Source organism: Megalopta genalis, chromosome 16, assembly GCF_051020955.1.
Source record: "Megalopta genalis isolate 19385.01 chromosome 16, iyMegGena1_principal, whole genome shotgun sequence".
In the NCBI taxonomy this organism is placed as follows: Eukaryota; Metazoa; Arthropoda; class Insecta; order Hymenoptera; family Halictidae; genus Megalopta; species Megalopta genalis.
In genome coordinates, this window is record NC_135028.1 from 7,535,006 (window position 1) to 7,555,912 (window position 20,907).

The window sequence follows — 20,907 nt, forward strand, 5'->3', positions numbered from 1 at the left end:
ATGTACTGGCAATTGTAAATAAAACTTTTTTTTTTAGATAGAATAGATAAATCATACGCTTTAATAACTATTTATTGTATTTTATTTGATGATAGTTATCGTCTTTTACGTATGCTTGGGTATTAAAATTAATGTTTAATTTCTTCGCAAATATCTATTATTGACATGCAACATGCGAATATGGAAACTAAATATAATTTATCTCTTACTTTTCCGTAGCATAATTTGTGATCAATTAAATGGAAAACAAATGTAACAGTAATATACTATTTAATTATTATACAGTCCTTAAAATATCTAGTTTATGATAACAAATAAACAAAAGATATCAAAGATAATAAATAAAAACGGATGAAGCATATTTTTTTTTATATAACACTGGAAGTAATTCAGGCAATGAAACATAATAAATTTGTTTGAAATGAAACTGCATTCTATCATTAATTATTAAAAATATTTGATACCACTGTTTTAAAACATTTCACACATAATTGTTTCATTGTAAAGTAATCAATATTGTTATTTAGCAAAATGTATCGTACGTAAATAAGATTGAGAAAAATTTAGCAATTTAAAGATTTTTTAAACTTTTCAAATGGATCAAGAATTATTATTTACATATCTTTCTAGTTATAAAACCGTGTGATAAGTAATCTTAAGTTGAACTATACAGCATATAAAGTTGATACGATGCTGTACCGAAAGCACAAAACTAATCTAATGAATATAAAAAAGTTAGTATTACGTGTGAAGGAGATTATCCTTCGTTTAAATATTTCGTTATTGAATCATACATCGAACTAAAAGACTAGCAATGAAAAAAACAAATATCATGTCACATTATTTATTGTATTTTTTAAAAATTATTTAAATATTTACGTGTTCTTCTTTAGATTCATGCGTTATAATATCATATTGTTTACAGATTTCTAAAATCGAAAATTTTGTTGTTGCCGTTAATGCAATCCAAGTATCAATTTTACATATTCAATTTACGATTTCAAACATTTTTAACGTCGTCTATGCTATACTCGTGTAAAATAGAACTTCACACCTTAACGTTTAAGAAAATTGATACTAAGTAATGTTATTTTAAAACAGAATAGAAGTCTTTAATTCATATAACTTGATTTAGTTAATCATACAATCCTAAAATTCTTTAAACAATGTGACAATGAGTTGAGTGATATTAAAAATTAATTTCTATAAGCAACAAAGTTTGCATAACATTTTGTCAATAATTATAAAGAAATTTATATTTAATTTACACAATAATAATAATAGTAGAAAATTCCGTAAACTCTGAAATAATCTAAGATGACGTTGCAACGTGGAATAACATCCAATTGTTTTAAATATACAAAGTCATCCGCACTGTATTCTTAAAATAAATAATTTTATCAAATTTGTATCGTGATCATCAAACAGTTTAATTAAAAGTCATAATGTGTTAGCCGCTATAATAGCTTATGCTAAGTATAGATTTAGTATTTTTAACTAAATGTCCAGGCTAGATTGTATAGGGAAATCCTAAGATGGTTATAGACGCTGCCATCGTATTAACATAAGACTATTTGAAGATTCAATAGCCCTTGATATGGAATCGTATAGTCCATGTCCCAGCCACAACTGATTCAACTGCCTGTACTTTTCATGACACAGCCGAAGTGGATTTCCCCTTCGTAGACCTTGATCCGTTTCTCCGTACTCGTCGAAATATGGTGGACAGGCGAATGATCCTCGTATCGGACTTCTCAGGAAAAGTATTTCACATTTTCGTATCCGCAAAAATATTCCGACTCCCGCACCACACGTACTCGTGTGATATGTACACGCACCGACCGTCATCTTGTTCAGTTCGTTTTGGCAACAGTAACTTTGAGAACATAACATTTCTCCACAAACCAGGCACATCGTTGGATTCTTCAAGTGCTCTTGTTCGCTGTTGGAACATGTGAATGACGATGTCATATTTATCAATTCACTATAATCTTCTGGAAGCTCGACCAATTTGTTAACTTTCAAAGGTTCTTTATATACTATGATTGCACTAGCACCAGCCAAATGCATCTGAACAATGGGATGACTTTTCCAAACATTTATCAATTTCATAATTACATCTAAATTTGGCTTCACTAATTCATCACATGTCGTCGGTAGACCCAAATACGCACAGATGTTTTCGTACGTGGCTCCTTCTACTTTAGTTAATTCCTCCGGAGCCGGAACATCGGTCACATAATGAAAATAGAGAGCGCAACATCTAAGGAAAGGCATACAAGCTTCCTTGACTCTTCGCCATATTTCAGATACTGTCTGCGTGTCGATATTAACGTTTAAAGCTTGAACCAGCAGGAGTATGGATTCTGCAGATCTCTCAGTCATTTCTTGTCCCTCTGTGTCCATTCCTTCATTGAAGTCTGATGTTAATAATATTTTCACTATAAGAGACAGGAATACAAGTTGCAACGCGTAGAAGTCACACATTCCGCCTGTAATGATTTGTGGCGGTGTATCATTTTGATTGAAAAGCGTTGGTACTGAATTGATTAAAGGAACGAGTATTCCAAATGAATCCCAATCTAAAATGCTTGCTGAATCGTGTGGATTCTTGATTAATAACGTTAAATAGGAAATAGCATGATTCCTAATATTATCTTTGTTTGCCCATGTCAAGTTTGTACCGCTGTTAGTTGTACACGCGGATCCTAGAATAGCCGAAATTCTAGCAAGACCTTCCAAACTATCCCTTTGTCTAGATGATAAAGCACCCAATAATGGTTTATCCATGTCGCGTAGGATAAATTCTATGGCATGAATTGTGTATGCTGTTGATTTCCATACTGATAACGGGACTGTGGGATCATTTTCACGCGGTTCTGTTCCACAACCTACTGTGTATGTTGCCTGTGCGAAAAGATGTATCATCGATACCAGATTTTCAGAAATAATTGGTCCAGGATGACCATAAGTTGATGTTAAAGTTCCGACTACCGGATCACCAAGCATATTAGAAGGATTTACAGAACTAAGATTTGATCCTTGCTCCAAAGAACTATCTTCTTCCATAGTCTGATTATCTTGAGATTCAGTGTACAATTCACCATCCACCCATGTGCTAAAGTCAAGCTGCGGCTGATTTTGAGGTGTCGGTTGTAATATTCCCAACGGTGGTAGAAGTGGTAAAACAGTATTACTAAGACACTCGCAAAGTGGACAAAGATATTCATGTTTCTCCACATCGAAGCTTGCAGGCTGCCGTAAACGGAACGGTCTTCTATTCTCTTTAGCAAGAACATTGTTAAAGTACTTCTGCCAACAATTTACATGCATTACGTGACCACACGTGCCAGTATGTGGTGATGCACCTAATTTTGAGGAAAGGTACAACGGATTAGGTTCGTTAGGTGATGTACCTCTGTATTGACATAACACTGTAGACTGTTGTACACACGCAGCCAGTACCATTGCTGGACCAGATGCGGTTACGGTTTGATTTTCCTGGCATAAGATGCAAGTGTAAGTTTTCTCTTCGCACATTCTTGCTGTTTGTTCGATACCAACAGCGATAGGTGTTTTTTGGAAACATTCATTCAGGTCTATAGTCGAACCTCGATCATTAGACTTATTAGCATCTATATCAGCTTCCTCGAACAACTCAGCGTTTTTCTTCATAAAATGTTTCTGCATAGCAGTCATTTGTGCCATTATTTTTGCACGTTTCTGAGCTGCCATTTTTGTTCTCCATTCTTTGTCATTTGTATTACTTTTAGCATAGCTCGTAGGTCCTGTTTGAACTACGATCGGTGTACTACTATCCTCTACAGTATTACCAGCGACTTCTCTGTATTTTAATAAGACCCACATCAATAAATCTTTGTGTGTTTCTATGCTCGGGCTGATGTAGAGATCTTCTAATAATTTAAAGATATTCCATTTCGCAGCCCTGGCAGTAAATGTGAGAAAAGGATAGTAACCCGACTCTTGTTCTTGAAGAGCATAACCAATAAGATGTAAAACTTTTTGCACTAGCGGCTCTGAGAAAAAGAACAGTTCACAATTAAGTGTTCTATCCAGTACAGTTTTCATAATATGTAACATAACGTCGCATTGCAGTAAATTAGTTACTAAACTAAACAGTTCTGTCAATCTAGGAAGCTTCGGAGGTGGACAACATTCTAATTCTCCAAGAGCTTTCCTTCGTTTTCGCTGTACTTCTTCAGATTTGCTTAATTCTTCCTTTGTATAATGGTAGAAAAAAATATTATATTCCGAGTAAAATTCTGGTTTCAACTGATATACTCCTTTTCCTCCCGATGCTTGAGAAGGTTTTTTGAAATCTGCAACTTCATGGATTACTTGTTCCATTCCCATTTCTACGTTTGGATCATCTGGCAATGCCTTACTAAGCTCTGAATGAGAAAGTGGTTTAATACACAATTGTTGTATTATATCTTTCTTCAAGCGATCATCAGCGGTGACTTGTCCAACTCCGGGTACATATCTTTCTCCAATTATTGTTATGAGAAGTCCCAGAAATTCTTCGATTAAACTTAATTCATCTTGATCTAAAGTGGCATGGCTAAAATCTGGATTTGCCCAATACAATAGATCATATTTGTTTAGAACGTGAATTAAAAACTCATTGCTCTCTATCAATGATGCTCCAGCTTGAAGTAAAATAATGTCTGTGTCTAACATTTCTGAGCGACATTTTACATTATGATAGAAGTACAATTGATTTACTAAAGAATATCCATTTCTTCTCCACATACCAGCATGTGCCTGCGAAATCATTACTTGAGCAGCCAACACAGGTTCAATAATTTCTTCCGGTGTTGGTTTTGCTTGATTAATAAAATCATCGCATTGAAAGTGTAGATTATGCTGTTCGAGGTACAGGAAAAGACCAGCTAAAAATCTGGATAGAGGAAGGTGTATAGACACCGGTTCAGATGAGACATCATATTGAATACAAGTCGCACTGTGATCTGCTAATTCTCTCACTTGCGTTGGACGATACTCAAGCCCGGCTTGTTTGCTTAATCTTCTCAAAACCATTCTGAAAGCTTTTATTAGGACAAATCGATCTGAACCACACCATTGTAGAGCAAGTGTCATAACTGGAGATAGTCTGACATGTAAATTAAAAGCAGATTCCCACTCTGGTTCATATTCCACGTGTTGACCAACTTGCCTGACCACTGCATCCATGCATTGCATACTACAAAGTAAAGTCAGTAAGAGCGAAAGTCCTTGTAAGAATCCTTCCCTCAATTCGTATGTCCAAACAGTTGGTTTAGTACTTAGTAAGTATCGTAAATCATGAAGGATTTGTTGAGCTCTTCTGAACGAAGAATGCGGAGGATCTCTTTCAAATTCCAACTTTCCTGCTTCGTTACATTTTCGGGAGCTTTCAGAAATAAATGTATTCAACAAGATAAATAACACATTATGATGTGCAATAAGGTAATGCGCCAGCGTTGGAACAGTAAATAATTGCACTGAAAGCGAAACAATAGAAAATGGATGATCATGATCATCTCTGATGAAATCCTGCATAACGCATCCATAATTATTAGTGAAGACAATTGCTAAAGCTTTCTTGCTTTCGTACTGCATAAGCATTCCAGACATAAATAATCTGTGCCAGGCTGTTCTAGCAGATTTCCACAGCTCTGAATCTCTCATAAGCATACCTTCTACAACAGAAATATCTGGTAATTTTGTATTTAGTGCAACATTACTAAAAAGCACTCTGAAACCTTCACAGAGACTTATAAATTGTTGCAACCAATTTAAAAGTTTCATAGCAAATGTTTGATGAGCAATTACGTGAGCATGAACTACAAGAACTTTTAATGCTCTGCTGCTATGCCTTTGAGTAAATTTTTCAATATCAAACTTTAAATCCTCACAAATTTTAAACCTAGAACACTTCACAACAGCTCTACCTTCTCTATCGACATTTGTTACAAATTCTACCGCATCTTTTTGTGGGCATTTCATAACACGTTGAAGTGTAGTGATTACCTGATCAAATGTATGTGTTTCATTATTAAATAGAACTGTACAATAAGAATCCAAAGAAGATGAAAGCGACAAAGGATCTTCTTCATTCTCTTTGATTTGTAATTCAGGAGGTACGCTTGTGTGCTCTAATGATAACATTTCATAGCAGTATCTCAGAACCGCTTCGAAAGTTACAACCGCTCTTTCTGCAACATCGCCGGGCAATTTGTTTCCACAAGATTCTTTAGCTTGATTTCCAGCTAAATGTATATTACAAAATGGTTCGCTCTTCCAAGCTTCTGTGTCGCCACAGTCACAACATCCTCCGCCACTCGATGTGCCCATTTTGTATTTATGATTACGATGAGCCGATTGTTTGAAACAATCCACGCACAAAACACAAGTCAAATCCATACAGCATTCTCTACAACTGTATGTAGGCTCTCCCATCTTGAATACTTTACCGCATATATTGTTATCTGTTTGACTTAGCTGCTTCAAAGCAATTTGTGGGTCTCCATTGCAAATGAATTCTTCTAGCGTATAGTATAATACTTTCTGTGCTGTTTCTTCGTCAAAACTCCAATCCAAACAATCACTGTTTGGTTTCGGGCTATAGATTTTTGGAACCCAGTTCCTCCAGTGTTCTTTAAAGTGAGTACCTGACAGTATTCCTTTACTCATTTTCTCCATCCATGTGCTAACACATGGTTGGCTATAAGTCGGTGGTTCATTAACCATGATGGTAAGTTTAATTTTTCAAAATAATGTGCACTGAAATAATGAACATTAGAAATTAAACTCTGAGACATTTAGACGTTTTGATTATTAGATATTCTACTACACTACTTAACTATTGTCAACAAACTATTCAAGAAACTTTTCTACAAAGAATATAATTTATTATATTAAATATTTATTTGCATTTTAATAGAGACATGTTTACAATATCCACCATGTATTATACATTTATCAGCAAGGAATATAAAAAAAATTCCAACAGAACGTTATACTTTTGTTTAATCTTTAAACATTGATAATGTTTCCTGACTTATATTATCATATAGATTTCTTCTGTAAACATAGATGTTTAATAAAGGGCCATTTATACTAACCACAATAATACACAGGTTCAACACAGTTTTCAATTTAACGGACCAACGGAAGGCAAATGCGAATCGCTATACTTCTTACATTGTTGTTTAATCTAATGCGTAAATGTAAGGTATGCCAGAACCATCGGTAGAATTTTACTGCACAAAAGCCTTCAGTTCGCTTTGAGTGTACGCTTTTATACGGTGTCTTTTATTTCACGCATATTTCCTTGATTCTTTCTCGATCATAATCTGCAAATAATAAATTACGAAAAAATTCGTGAGAAACAATGTATATGCGTGACGCACGATCATAATATTTTTCACTTTCAACAAAGCACATTGGTAACTGCGTATATTCGCGAATATTTCGCGTACCATAAAGTAGAATATTAAAAATGACGTTTCAAGTACCAGGAAGCAGATTCGAGGGTGTCGTAAGAGATAGAAATTATAAACGTTACATTACGAAACTTGATATCTTATACAGATCGAATAACATTTCGATTTGAAAAACTATTTCATAAGTGCGACAGAGCTTTCACTAAACCGAACTATTTTTAACTTCCTCGGAAGACGATACTTACTATTATGACGACCAGGCCAAGGTTAATAAAAGATATTGAAAAGTTCTTTGTTTCACAAAATTTGTGGGTGATTCTTGATTACGTATGTAACAATGATAAAATCGAGGTTTCCTTCGATGATCGCAGGTGTGCATCAGAGATGCGTATATCCGAAAACAGCAATCAGCCAAGTTTTGAAATTTCAGAAACGAAATGATAAGTAATATTTTTGCACAGCTGCTTCAACAATGCACAAAATGGCTTATGAAGTTTAGAGTCTAAAACCATATGCATATTAGACGTGTTTTTCTGTTGATATCCGCTTTTGATTGCAGCGCCAAAACGATTAGTTCGAAACGTCGGACATTTACAAAAGTCGAAAAATAAATAAATTCAATTGTACCGTATACGTTTGCATTTAGACGAGGTATGTACACGAATTCAGAATATATTTTCAAATAATAAGTTACAAGTAAATATATTCGATTAATAGTCGAACATTTATTTATGTATTATGTAATTAAAATCAAATATATACACACGTAATTTGTATTATACGTATAATTTTAAAAAATACACATAAGTGAAAAATGTCACAGACTTATTTCTACCGTTAATGGAAAGTTTATTGTTCGCTTAAAATATTGTAAATTCTCTTTCTATAGCAACAAAATATTGTTTTCTTAACAAAGTAAAATTTAATTTGTAATATGTTGCATATTTTTCAGACTCTTGGGAGTTTTAGGAATGAATTGGTGCTCATGGTTTAGGGTTATTCAGCCCATGGTTAGGGTTGAAATCCATTGGCGTCGTCCAATCCCATTTATGATGGGTAATTCTCCCACTCTTACATTTCTGGCAGAAAGTCACGTAAAGTGGTCATGATGCTGGGAGGTCTACGTTATGAAACTACAAAATTTTGTTAATTCGGTCAGGCAATCAATATTCTACTGTACGGGAGCAACGAATAATTTCGCAATTTTCAATGATTTTAACTTTTAAAAATTTGACAAACAAACATTTCTATTCTCTTTAATAATTACTTGCAAAAAAATTCTCGAACTCAGAGACTTAGAAAATTAGAGTCAAGAATTATTGAAGAGTGGAACCATTTATTGGCGATAGATTAAAAAAAACTATGTGAAACAATTTCAAAACGTCTAGTAGAAATTTTGATCCACAATCTGCACAAAAGTTGCACGCTTTTTTTACTCCCTAAGCCGGCGCACATTTCCCTAGCACTTCGCTGCGCATCCAATCCGCAATGGATCCTGTCTCAGCGGTGAATCATCGGCCAATCAAAGCGAAGAAAAATTTCTATACTGACCTTGGCTAACGGATCAAGCTGCGACCTGGAGACTATGCGACATTACTGTACATAAATAAGGCACATAAGCTTACATACCAAAGGTGTATGTCACCAATAATAATGCAGATTTTCTCACCATAAATTGTGCCACTAGTTTAGTAATATAATTTTAATAAGTTGCCTACGGTGATTTACCAGTAGGGATTCTGTTGGCAAAAAACTTGTCGGAACCTGTCCTTTTCAGTTCATAACGTTGTTATATGAGCACGTGGTTAAAAGTCTAATTGCTGATTTTCAAGCTAAATAAGAACACATTCACGTAAGTAAACACGTATAATTTTACAGTAATCTATAATGTTTATAGGCATAATGAAAAGATGTATTTATCTGTCTTAAATTTTTTTATACTCGCACATATCCATACGGCTTCTGGTTACGCAGTGGTCTATTAACACTGTATTACTTCCGAACGAAGAATGCACGAAATAATGTTTACATTATGTTATTGCAGTATTATATTATTTTTTTATGCGAATTATAATATAATACGCGAAACTGTTCCAATTGTAAACAGTTCTCAAATCTTCTATATTATTATATTGTATTTGCATTCTGTCATTTCTTACTACTTCTAATGTTTTCACGTTAATTTTTCTTGGATTATATTACTTACAATTTATAACATTCCTAATTTTCTTCTCGTCTATAACAAACAATTCAATTTATATATGAACTTCTTAAGTCGATACAATATTATGGATCAATTAACTATAATCACATTTTAATGTGCATCGATCATTATCTTCTTCAAGTCAAATATACCTCCAAAGCTGAATACTTAAAATTGAATATTGTTTTGTTAATTTCCACAGAATGCCTCTCGCTAAAGATTTCCTGCATCCAAGTCCGGCGGAAGAAAAGAAGAAACACAAGTTGAAGAGACTCGTGCAAAAACCAAACAGCTATTTTATGGACGTTAAATGTCCTGGATGTTACGCCATTAAAACCATCTTCTCGCATGCACAAATATCGGTAGAGTGTGACGGTTGTCGCACGATACTGTGCAGATCGACCGGTGGAAAAGCGCGATTAACCGAAGGATGTTCCTTCAGAAGAAAGGTCCAGTGCTAATATAACAATGGTAAAGACATCATAATGTATACATTTATCTTTATATTCAAGAAATAAACACAATTACTGAATATTTATTGTTTTCCATCATATTGTAACCCTGTCGTTATCTTTATTGCATAATCTTATGTAAGGAAAGAACTTCGATTTCTACATTATAAAATTAAAAAGTGCATTTTTATATTCTTAAATACACAATGAATGTACAAATAACATCAACGTATTTTGTCTTTATTTCAATTTTACATTCAGGTTCTCTATGATAAATTTAACAATATCTCTTAAATTTGTCTGTTTATGATAATATATAAACAAATGGTTTGGGTAACTTTCAATGAGATAAATAATATCCACAATACATAATTTTACGTTAAACAAATTATCGGACATTATGATTGGGGAATGTGATAATTTGAATAAATTTAATTTTAAACGACTTGATTTGCTACTTATGCATGCAAAATTGCATTATATGCTTGGAATATGCCTGCTGCGACTTCCACGGAACGTGATTTCAGAGATAACTGCAATAAAGAAAATTAATTAAATACATTGGAAAATAATAATAATAATAGATATTGAATTGAAATTCAAGCTTACAGTAACATCAGGATTTCCCGGCTGAATTTTCAATTCATTTAATACCCAAACATTGTTTGTCAATTTAAGCGATTGGTACAACATATCTTGACCTTCTACGTTTCTCTTGGCTATTGTAAATACGTTATTCTGTTGCATTTTTTGGACAACTTGATCTGCCGTCAACATTACCCCCTTTAATGTGTACTGAACCTGCGTGAATTTTATAAATTATATCACACGATGCTTGATAATAAATTGAATTGTAATTTTTGAGATAACAATAAATACCTCATTTTGGGCAGGTATATCTTTCCATGTACTAAGAAACACTCTTTTATCCAATTGTCCATCTTCCGTGAAATATGCATTCATAGGTACAATACAAGCAAAATAAAATATATCGATGTTATTCTTTATTGCAACTTGAAGATTATTCAATGGTTCCATGCGTTGCACTGCACCGGCTGTAGATAAGATTATATTAGTATCTACGCTGGCACCAGGATTTAAAGGACTCGGTACTTGAAGCGGTGCAGCAGGTGTTAAACCGAAACTATTTTTATTCAATTGTATTGCAAAACCTCCCATTGGTTGCATTGCTTTATTCGTAAATGTCATATCCATGCTAATCTGCCCGTTCCTGTTTGAAAGAATACATTATCTTGAAGATATCTTAATTTATGTAGCTTATAATGCGGTTTAAATTCTGGTCTCGAGAGAAAAAAAGAAGCTCGATTCTACTTACTTTCTTGAGAATGTTCCCCATATGTCGAGTCCTTTGCCTTTTTCTGCGGGTAACCAATTAACTTTAGGTAGTATGTAGGAAGTAGGTCCTTGATTAAAACCAAATATGTCACCGAGAAGCCCGGTTGTACTTTGTGACACTACTGGGGCATTATTTGTCGTTTCGGTAGCACCCAAAATTCCATCCAGAACGCCTCCTAATAAGTCCAAACCTGCTTGAGGAGTTGGCGTTGAGCTAACCATGGATGGTCCACCTGTAAAAGATAATATATGGTACGGTTAACAAAATCAATAAAAATATCAACGAAACAATTAAAAAAATACTCACCAATATCCATACTGAGCAGGTCACCTATTAAAGAATCCTGAGCAGGAATAACTTGAGCATGAAGCTGTGCTGCGTGTTGTCCTGAATCTTCGTTCGAATTGCTTCTAGCTGGTAATGATTTTCTAGCACCAGCCGATCTACCCTCAACAAAGGCAGTAGGTGGTTTATGATACACCGATGCTAAGCTTGAAATATGGCATATTAACTCGTCTAATAATGTTGGTTCTAACAGATCTGTTTCTTCCGAGATTAGTGGTTTCTCAGCAAGCACAACTTCCTTGGCAGCTGCTGGATCAGTACTGAGTAACCGCCAGTAGATAAATCCTCTGTCTCTCAAATCTGGATTATCAGAATCTTGTGTCGCTAAACTAAGAACTTGTTGAACCAATTCTTGGGTGCCCGTAGGTTTCTTAAGGAACAGTTTAACAATTGCTGTAAGTAATTGCAACTGTACTTGCGTATTCTCGTCGTGAAATCCTTCCAAGAAGCTATCAAGAAGTTCATCTGCGTTGTCGATTCGATCTGCGTATTCCCCAATGATCCATATCATAGAAGCACGTGCTTCTGGTTCATCTAACGTGTCCAAATTTTCGCAAAGTGTCGATATGATGCTTTCATATTTATTTGGGTATTTTCGGAAAATGTCTTTTATAACAACAATTGCTTCTTGCACGACATAATTTACTTTCGTCTGAATTAAATCGAGCAGCGTTGCGACGCATCGTTCAGCAGAAGGTTCAACCTTGATCGCGCAACGACCGATAGCCCTTACAGCTTTACGTACAAAGTCTACGTCAACTTCGGTAGCATACTCCTTCAATTCAGATAAAACCTGGGCTATGTTAGCTTGAGACGCTAAGCGAATCATGATGTCCAACTTCTCAAGTTTCACGTAAATTGGATCGTTGTATTTGACAAAGAAAACCTTCATCTCGTGCTTCAAAATGTCTGGCCGTTTTTGTACAATAAGATTTATATTTCTTAATGCTACGTATTGAACTTCCGGTTCAGAGCTAAGTAACGTTACAAGTGGTGGCGCTAATTTCTTAGTTAAAGTGCCAACAAAGTCGGATTCTGATTGTAGCATTTCCATTAATTTCATTAATACCTGAATTAGAAAAAAAGATTCGATTTTTAAATTTATAACAAAAATGATACAAGAATATGTAAAAAAAAACGAAGTTATATTTGATACACAACCTTAACAGCGGATAGAACAACTGCAGCATTAGCATGAGCTAAACGTGGAGTGATTCGTTCGCAGATACTTTGCGCTTCTCGCTCATCTTTTGGTGAATAATTTGCTAGCGAATCCAAAATGAAAACTTGTCCCCATTCTGTACATTCGTTGAGAGCTGTCAATAATTTGTTAATGGTCTGCGCATTCATTTCAACTAAAGGCTGACCGCTTGGACTTGCTTCATTGATCTCGGAAAGAGCAGCTACTGCGTTTGCAACAACCTAATGCAATAAAAATAAAAAACGAAATGGATAAGTATATATTTCACATTACACGTAGCTGACATGAAAATTTAAAGATATTTATATTTACCATGGGATTGCTGTCCGAGAGAAGATCTTTTAACTGATCCAAAAACCCTTGATCCTCGACTAAAGCTGCATTAATATCATAAAGCTTGGCCACGCATACAGCTGCGGTCTTACGGACATATGGATCCTCATCCTTCAGGCATTTTCGCAGTGGCTCACAGAGGTACTCTGTAATCTTGTCCACGCGTATACATCCCATTGTGCGAACTGCTAACGCGCGAATCAGTGGATTTGGGTCCTCGCAATCCTGCGCAAAAATCGGGCAAGCCAGGGATTCAAGTCTAGTCACAGCAGTGGCTATGTATCTCAACCCATGAATTTTAACGAAGTAGAAAGTGGTATGGTACCTTTATCATCGGAGATGTCGCTTGCTCCTTTTGCGTGTCAGAACGAAAAAGGTCAAATTGGTCACCGTCACCATTTTGATTAATGATTAAATATTATACTTATCAACCATTTAATGTTATGTGATGCAGAACTGATTATTTTTTAAAGAGCACGAGAGTTTTCCTTTTAATTTCTCAATTCATACTTGTATTGTTTCTCATGATAATTTACAAATGAAAATCAAGTTACAAGTTTCACATTAAATTCAGTATCATGCACATAAAAATATGTTACATGTTATCTATTTAAACAGTAAAAAATGTACATCTATAAATATGTTTATGATAATCGCATTGAGAAATATTAATTTGAACATTGATTACACTTATTAATTAACATTAAAGTTCTGAGAAAAATAAAACACTTTGCGTGCAGATAGTGTAAATATGCACTGCATACAAGCAGCAATTTATTGTATAATGCAGTCATACATATATGAAATGAACATTTAAGGAATTGGTTTGTTCATGCTGTTTACACGTTAGACACTATGATTAAGGAATAAATCTTTTCTACTGCCGAGGCTCTTTCAAATATATTCTATTAAGGACCAATTTATACCTTTATTTTTACCATAGATATCTGCATCGTTATTGTACATATTTCTACAAGCTTTTTAATCGTAGGTATGTAACATTTCCTATGACTTGTAGAAAAAGTTTCATGCTCCATTTTGAAAAATATACTAGTGCATTAATATTAAGGTACTAACACATATATCATCGAGTTCTTTACACGCTTCCTTAATTATTCTGCTAAATGTTACAGCTGTCATAATTCCATTCCTATTTCTGATGCTGAATTAAACTAAAAAGAGATACTGGAATTTGGTGATAACAACAGAATAAAATGATAACAGATTAACGAAAACTATATTAATAAATTAGTTCATAATATTAAATATGGGACAACACGAATTATACTTTATTTAGCCAAATTCCAGTCTCGTGCCCTTTGAAAAATAAGCAGTTCATTTAGAGAGAACAAAAGGTACATTCCGTCTCAGAACGCAGACAGCTCTGTGCAAACTGATGTAATTTGCAAAGCACGGTCTGTACATGATGTGAGGCAGGCTGTAAAATTAATATGGAATTTATTTAAACAAAAAACATGTAACTTAAGGAAATTTCTACGAAAACTTTTTCCAGCTTGCCTCCTTGCAGACAGAGATTCTCAACATCATCCAAGTGTTATTAAAATATATAGAGGGTAAAGGTGCATTAATAAAACATGATAAGCATTTATTAAGCTTCTATGTTACATTACCTTGACGAATGTGTTGACAGCCATGATGGCCATGTCTGGTTGACTTTTGGCATAATTCATCAGGTACAAATACACCAGCTTCTTCAGTTCCAAATTGTCTGTCTGCATACAGTTGACTACATCTGGGAAAAGCGCTGATACATCTTTGCCCACGGTCATGGAAGCGATCACCTGAACATAATTAATATTACCCCAAGTTTATTAATAATTGATGAATTTACTCTGTTAAACACAAAGATCATAATTATAGCAGTAGTAATAATGATAACGCCGACAATAACTATCAAATATGAAAATAATGATGGTATTATTAATTCAAAAAAATAGTAATTAGTAATTTTGCATTATACAATTAATATCGATAAAATGAGTTACATAAAAAATTTACAAAACATATATAGTTAATAAACTTGAATTATCAAATTTTAATGAACGGTTTCTAATCATCTTTTCATTTGCGTAGCATGAAATAAATTTACCGATTCGATGTTTCCGAATTTACATCGGTAGCGACGATATTGCAATTGAAGTAGTTATATTAGAGATCGGACATATTAATTTAAAAGGTGTTAAGAAAACTTGCAATATTATTTCCATGGCTTACCTCATTTAGCAAAGTATATATTACCTTTTAGCCGCACGAGACTGCTTATTAAATATTAATGAAATGCTTGTATAAGAATGAATACAATGGAACCAATTATAAATTACTACACTGTTATCGCATGCTTAACATATACTACTTGAAACACTTTATTAATACAAAAATTAGGATACCTTTTTCACAGCTTCCTTCTTTTTCTCCTTCTTCTCATTATTTAATTCTGACTTAAGTTCAAATATTTCACCCTTTTTTGTCGTGGTAAAATACTTTGAATCTGTCATTTTGAATTACTTTACAAATTCGTAACGCAAGAGATCAAGTATACAATCTGAAAAAAAGGGAGAACTACATATTGTGACTGCAATAGTGTAGCAAAATTAAATAAGGTTTCAATATAGCAAACCATGATTGGATCAATGTTCAACATATATAGTATCATTCTACTAACTCTAACCGGATTGTGAAACATCAGGATAAATTGCTATATCGTAATAACAAATAAAAATGTCTTCGAAGATCTTACGTGTAAGAAAGGATAGATTTGATTAGAATATAAATATGATCGAAATGTACAGTCGAAAAAGTCAATATGTACACACTTTTTACATACTGACTGTAGAATTATGGTCTCACTTTCTAAAATTTACTAGAGTCGAGAAGGCAAAACGGTAATACAATTTGCAAGTACCTCAATTGCAAGTACCTCAATAGTGTGAAAGAATGAACAATTGTAAAAAAATTATTGGTTGACAGAACATTGACAGCTCCTCAAGCAAAACGCCCCTCAACCATGGACTAAAGACTAAAGACTAACACTCTGAACCATTCCAATGGATCTATACATACATATCCGCCAATCCAGCTTATGTTAATCTGTATGTATGGGTGTATGTTATATATGTCTCCATCCAGTCCAATCGGGGTGGGATAGGGAATCCCTAGGGTGAAAAGAAAATTTTACTCAAAGCCATAAAATACAAAGTACCTAGTCTGGCACTGTTTAGCTGTGAAGCATCAATCAATCAGATTTCTCTACTGTCTTCGTGTTATTAAGCTGTTTGCCCCGGCTCTCACTGAAGTGGAATTATACTCAACCAATCAGAGGACAAGCAGTTTCTCAACTGCTTCATAATTCTAAGCCGGTTGCCCCGCACGGACTTACTGTGATATTTCGAGGATTTCAATGTTGGTAAGACTGAATCAATCTACCGACGTCACTTCGCACGTTAGAAGCGAATGAAGGGAATTGAGTGTAGTAACCCGTACTTTTGCTTATGTTTGTTGTCTTCTATTGAAAGAGTGAAATACAATTTAGAACGTGTATTATTGAAAAACGTGTGCACACGAATAGAAATAGAAATTAGAAATGACTAATTCGAAGTAAACTAACAAGAAACAAAGTGTTTAAAATACTGTATTATTTTCACGAATGGCGGTTAAAAGAACACAACGGCACACACGTGCATCGCTGAAAAAGTCTGCGAAACACATATTTGAAAATAAAAAACGACAGAAAATTGCGAACAGGGAAGACACCGAAAGCAGGAAAACACTCATTATCGCTCAAGAAATCAGATTCGCTCGGTTATTGTCGAGTAACGATAAAAGAGTTCGAGATAAAATACTTAAAAATTTGAGGAAATGGTTGACAGTTCGGTCAAAAAGTTCATTTGGTAAGTTGAATGAAATTGATTGAATTCATTTAGTTTTAATAATAGAAACAAATTTGTGTATATTGTGCAAAGTATAACTGATCACTTTCTAGCAAACAGAATTAATATACTGTGTAATAAATAATCTTCAGAGGTTCATATGAATTCCCATTTTTGTAGATCGAAGTGATATTCTAGTTTACAATTTTGAAAAAGAAACGATTTTCGTTTAAAATTGTAATTGTTTGAAGAGCATATACCACTTCTCTTTGTTTTAATTTTGTTAAGACATAACATAACTAGTATAATATTTATTATTTTTTGCTTAAAAAAAAATTAATTTATAAATATAAATGTATGGGTATGTATAAATAAAATTATTTATATATTATTAGTAAATATGTGTACCAAAACCCATACAAAATGATCCTGTAGTTTCTTTTTAAACTAGAGAATATCATATTGATTTAACAGAATCAGAATTAAACAATATGTTATGTTTTACATATTTGCATACGATACAAATGTATAAAATTGACAGTGTAATAATAATAAGAGGTAATAGAATAAATCTAAATAAAGATAATTAACCCTTTCGGTATGAGCTCGTTGTCCGCCGTGACACTCCCACTGTACGGGGTGCTGCGCCGAAAATGCGCACATAACACAGGGTCAGTCCACTTTTGAACGAAGATTTTCTTAAGCGTTAAGTAATGATTGTGCTTAATCCGTTTCTAAATCTTTCTTTAAATGTTTCCTGTAAACATTCTGTAAAGGGCCTACAGAAATATGGCTTACGTGGATGCCAGATATATTCGGCACTCGTCCATATTGGTCATCAGATGGATACCGGATATATCCGGCGCTCGGCCACACAGGTGACCAGATGGATGTCGGATATATCCGGCGCTCGGTCACACAGGTGACCAGATGGATGCTGGATATATTATCCGGCGCTCGTACCGAAAGGGTTAATAAAGTATATTTTGTTATTAGTATTTACAGAAGCAGATTTCACACGTCTATGGAAAGGACTATTCTATTGTATGTGGATGTCGGATAAACCTTTAGTTCAAGAGGAGTTAGCAGAATCTCTTAGTAAAATTGTACATTGCTTCGATGATAAAGATTTAGTATTGCTTTATACCAAGTGTGCTTTTAGAACATTAGGCACAGAATGGTTGGGTATAGATCAGTACAGATTAGACAAATTTTGTATGGTAAGCTGAATATTTTTGTTGTTTAAATTATCTCTCTCTCTATATATATATATATATATGCTTACACATGCGTACACATTCGTTTACAGCTAGTAAGAAGAATGATTCGTCAAACATTTATAAAATGTAAAGAAAGATCATGGGACGTAGAATGGGTTAAAGGTTTCACTGAAATACTCGATAAACTGTTTGTAGAACCAAAAATATGTCTTGGTTTCAAAATGCATATAACAGATATATTCTTAGAAGAACTGTCAAAGGTATTACTATTTTAAGAATTAGTATTTAAAAAGGAAACAGTATTACATGATAAATCATTTACTATTTATAGGTCAGCGATGGATGTATACCTGAAGACATAGTTACAGAACTTGTTCAACCATTTGTTTCGTATTTTATAATTATGGATGATGAACGACAAATTAGGCATGTTATGAGACATATTTTTAGGTATTTAATCTTTCAATCGGATGTTGGAATGGATTACATGGAAAAATTTCAAGCCTGGAGAGCTGTGAGTACTGCAAATTTTCAATCAGTGTTCAAATATAACAATAAAATGTGTTATTAATTATATGACTAAAACATAATGGGAAAGTTATACAAAATTGGTACAAAGATAAAGAGAGATAATAATCAAATTTTCAAGTTTTCTTCACAGTTTTTTTCTAAAACTGTTGCAAGTACAAACTGGAAATTTTGAAGTGTTAAATAATGCAAAGGGTGGAACCCTTTTTGTTTTTAAGAGACTTATCCCACAATATTTTACTATTGTGCTATTTAAGCTAATTTCACTGATCATTATAGAATGGTATTTCAATAATGGAAAAGAAATTTTTATCGAAATAATAAAACGTATCTTAAGAGAAAATATTTAAGTAATAGAGATGTAAATCACAGAGATTTTAACAATAAGAATTCTACTATGCTGTTATAGTATAACATACATTGTATACGTGTAGGCTGGCTTCCCTAATGGTTCCATTGATGCGGTAGAAAAAATTGAAGTATCAGACGAAGAAGCAGAATACAGTAATACAGCTAAAACGAAGGATGTTTCACGAAGTAATACAGAAAAAGTATTAGATCCAAGAGCAGGAAGAGTAGATGTCGAATTGCCACAAATACCTTTTAATCCTAAAAAGATTGTGACGCTATTAACACAATATAAGTTTCATCCCTCGTCAACAACAAAATCACGCAGACAACTGCAGCATCTTATCAAGGAGTAAGTAACAGTTGACTAAAAATAGAAAAGCTTATAGGTATGTGAAAAGAATGACACCTTCCAATGAATTAAATTTTTAGATTCGTACAATTGTCAGGAGGCAAAATGCCCCTTGGTGTTCAGGAGATAAGAGTTCCAAATGTACGAAAGAAGGATACAGACACGAAATTAGCTGCAAAACGTCTCTTGCAGTTCGAGAAGGAGTTGTATTCTGATACAACCTCCAAAAAACGTAAAAGGAAACGAGATACGGAGTTGCCAGAGGATAAAAAAAATACATTTAGCGAAGAAGAGTCAAAAGATAATAGCAATGAAAATGATGTAACAAGAAGGATGGACACTGCTGGAAAGAAAAGAAAGAAAATGAAATTTGAAACAACGACAATTTCTAGCAAATCACAAATTAATTCACAAATATTGGATACATGTACCCCTGTGTCGCAGAAGAAAAAATGTGAAACAAAAGAAAAAATTCTTAATAGTTGTAAAGTAGATATAGAAGAAAATAATAGTAAAGCAAGAAAAGATCCATTTCAGGTAGTTAAGAATATTAATGGATATAAGAAAAAGAAACTGAAGAAAAGTGAACCCGCAGCTGCCAATATTCCACTAGTTGAAAAGAAAACGAAAGTCAAGGTTTGTAATCAATGGGATGTTTCTGATAATACAACGGCTTTAACCGATAACGATAGAAAATCATGTTCAAAAGTTGCAAAAAAATCAATCGAGAAGGATCATCTTCAGAAGAAGAATGCACCTAAACAGCTACCAACATGGATGTTACCGGTATTAAAGAAAATAGAAAATGAAAAGAATGTATGTTTGTAATGGATACCTTTTTTCATTCGTAACAGTAAAAATATAATACAAACATGAAATATTTAATTACTGCTCTCTTGTTAATATATGTATTTATTACAGAATATAGGACATAAAATACCAGAGCAAAATAAAGTGGACAATGTTTCGAGTTCGAAAAAACGTGTAAAAATTGCTCTTCAACGTAATACTGCTCAACACACGTCTGAATATATTCTGCAAGTTCAAAGAAGTCCATCAATTCCGTACGATGCGAACAAAAAACCATTAGTAGGAGTACTGAAAGCAAGTCCCATGGGGAGTCCGATAAATCCGTTTTACAGAAAAAGGGGTTGAACGAGATCATTTTTAACTTAACAACAAAAGATGTAATTATTTGTTAATAAAATAATAAATAATCTTTTGTTAATTCCT

General features: G+C 33.7%; 4 protein-coding genes across 8 annotated transcripts; 2 read left to right on the forward strand and 2 right to left on the reverse strand.

The window, feature by feature from the left end:
* Positions 1 to 830: 830 nt before the first annotated feature.
* Positions 831 to 7,955, reverse strand: Ubr1 (Ubr1 ubiquitin ligase). The gene is made up of 3 exons (XM_033471898.2): positions 7,694 to 7,955; positions 7,128 to 7,358; positions 831 to 6,786 (listed from the first exon to the last, which is right to left on the reverse strand). Exon 3 carries the CDS (start codon positions 6,751 to 6,753, stop codon positions 1,540 to 1,542), a length of 5,214 nt encoding a protein of 1,737 aa, XP_033327789.2. The 5' UTR covers positions 6,754 to 6,786; positions 7,128 to 7,358; positions 7,694 to 7,955; the 3' UTR covers positions 831 to 1,539.
* A 1,185-nt stretch (positions 7,956 to 9,140) lies between these two features.
* On the forward strand, positions 9,141 to 10,185 carry RpS27 (ribosomal protein S27). The gene is made up of 2 exons (XM_033471886.2): positions 9,141 to 9,300; positions 9,854 to 10,185. Exon 2 carries the CDS (start codon positions 9,855 to 9,857, stop codon positions 10,110 to 10,112), a length of 258 nt encoding a protein of 85 aa, XP_033327777.1. The 5' UTR covers positions 9,141 to 9,300; position 9,854; the 3' UTR covers positions 10,113 to 10,185.
* A 142-nt stretch (positions 10,186 to 10,327) lies between these two features.
* AP-1-2beta (adaptor protein complex 1/2, beta subunit) lies at positions 10,328 to 16,424 on the reverse strand. Of its 4 annotated transcripts, none has more exons than XM_033471880.2 (11): positions 16,278 to 16,424; positions 15,748 to 15,902; positions 14,971 to 15,141; positions 13,665 to 13,691; positions 13,319 to 13,564; positions 12,967 to 13,227; positions 11,767 to 12,874; positions 11,440 to 11,692; positions 10,983 to 11,334; positions 10,713 to 10,904; positions 10,328 to 10,636 (listed from the first exon to the last, which is right to left on the reverse strand). In XM_033471880.2, the coding sequence occupies exons 2-11, from the start codon at positions 15,853 to 15,855 to the stop codon at positions 10,562 to 10,564; spliced, it is 2,793 nt and encodes a 930-aa protein (XP_033327771.1). In that variant the 5' UTR covers positions 15,856 to 15,902; positions 16,278 to 16,424; the 3' UTR covers positions 10,328 to 10,561. The 4 variants fall into 4 exon arrangements, with proteins under 4 accessions (XP_033327771.1, XP_033327770.1, XP_033327773.1 ...); XM_033471879.2 differs by having other exon boundaries at positions 16,263 to 16,421; XM_033471882.2 differs by lacking the exon at positions 16,278 to 16,424 and adding an exon at positions 16,098 to 16,212.
* A 350-nt stretch (positions 16,425 to 16,774) lies between these two features.
* Positions 16,775 to 20,905, forward strand: Nnp-1 (Ribosomal RNA processing protein 1 homolog Nnp-1). Of its 2 annotated transcripts, none has more exons than XM_033471885.2 (7): positions 16,775 to 17,247; positions 18,223 to 18,446; positions 18,536 to 18,706; positions 18,778 to 18,960; positions 19,409 to 19,674; positions 19,755 to 20,128; positions 20,212 to 20,262. In XM_033471885.2, the coding sequence occupies exons 1-7, from the start codon at positions 17,004 to 17,006 to the stop codon at positions 20,217 to 20,219; spliced, it is 1,470 nt and encodes a 489-aa protein (XP_033327776.2). In that variant the 5' UTR covers positions 16,775 to 17,003; the 3' UTR covers positions 20,220 to 20,262. The 2 variants fall into 2 exon arrangements, with proteins under 2 accessions (XP_033327776.2, XP_033327775.2); XM_033471884.2 differs by adding an exon at positions 20,596 to 20,905 and having other exon boundaries at positions 16,776 to 17,247; positions 19,755 to 20,490.
* Positions 20,906 to 20,907: the final 2 nt, after the last annotated feature.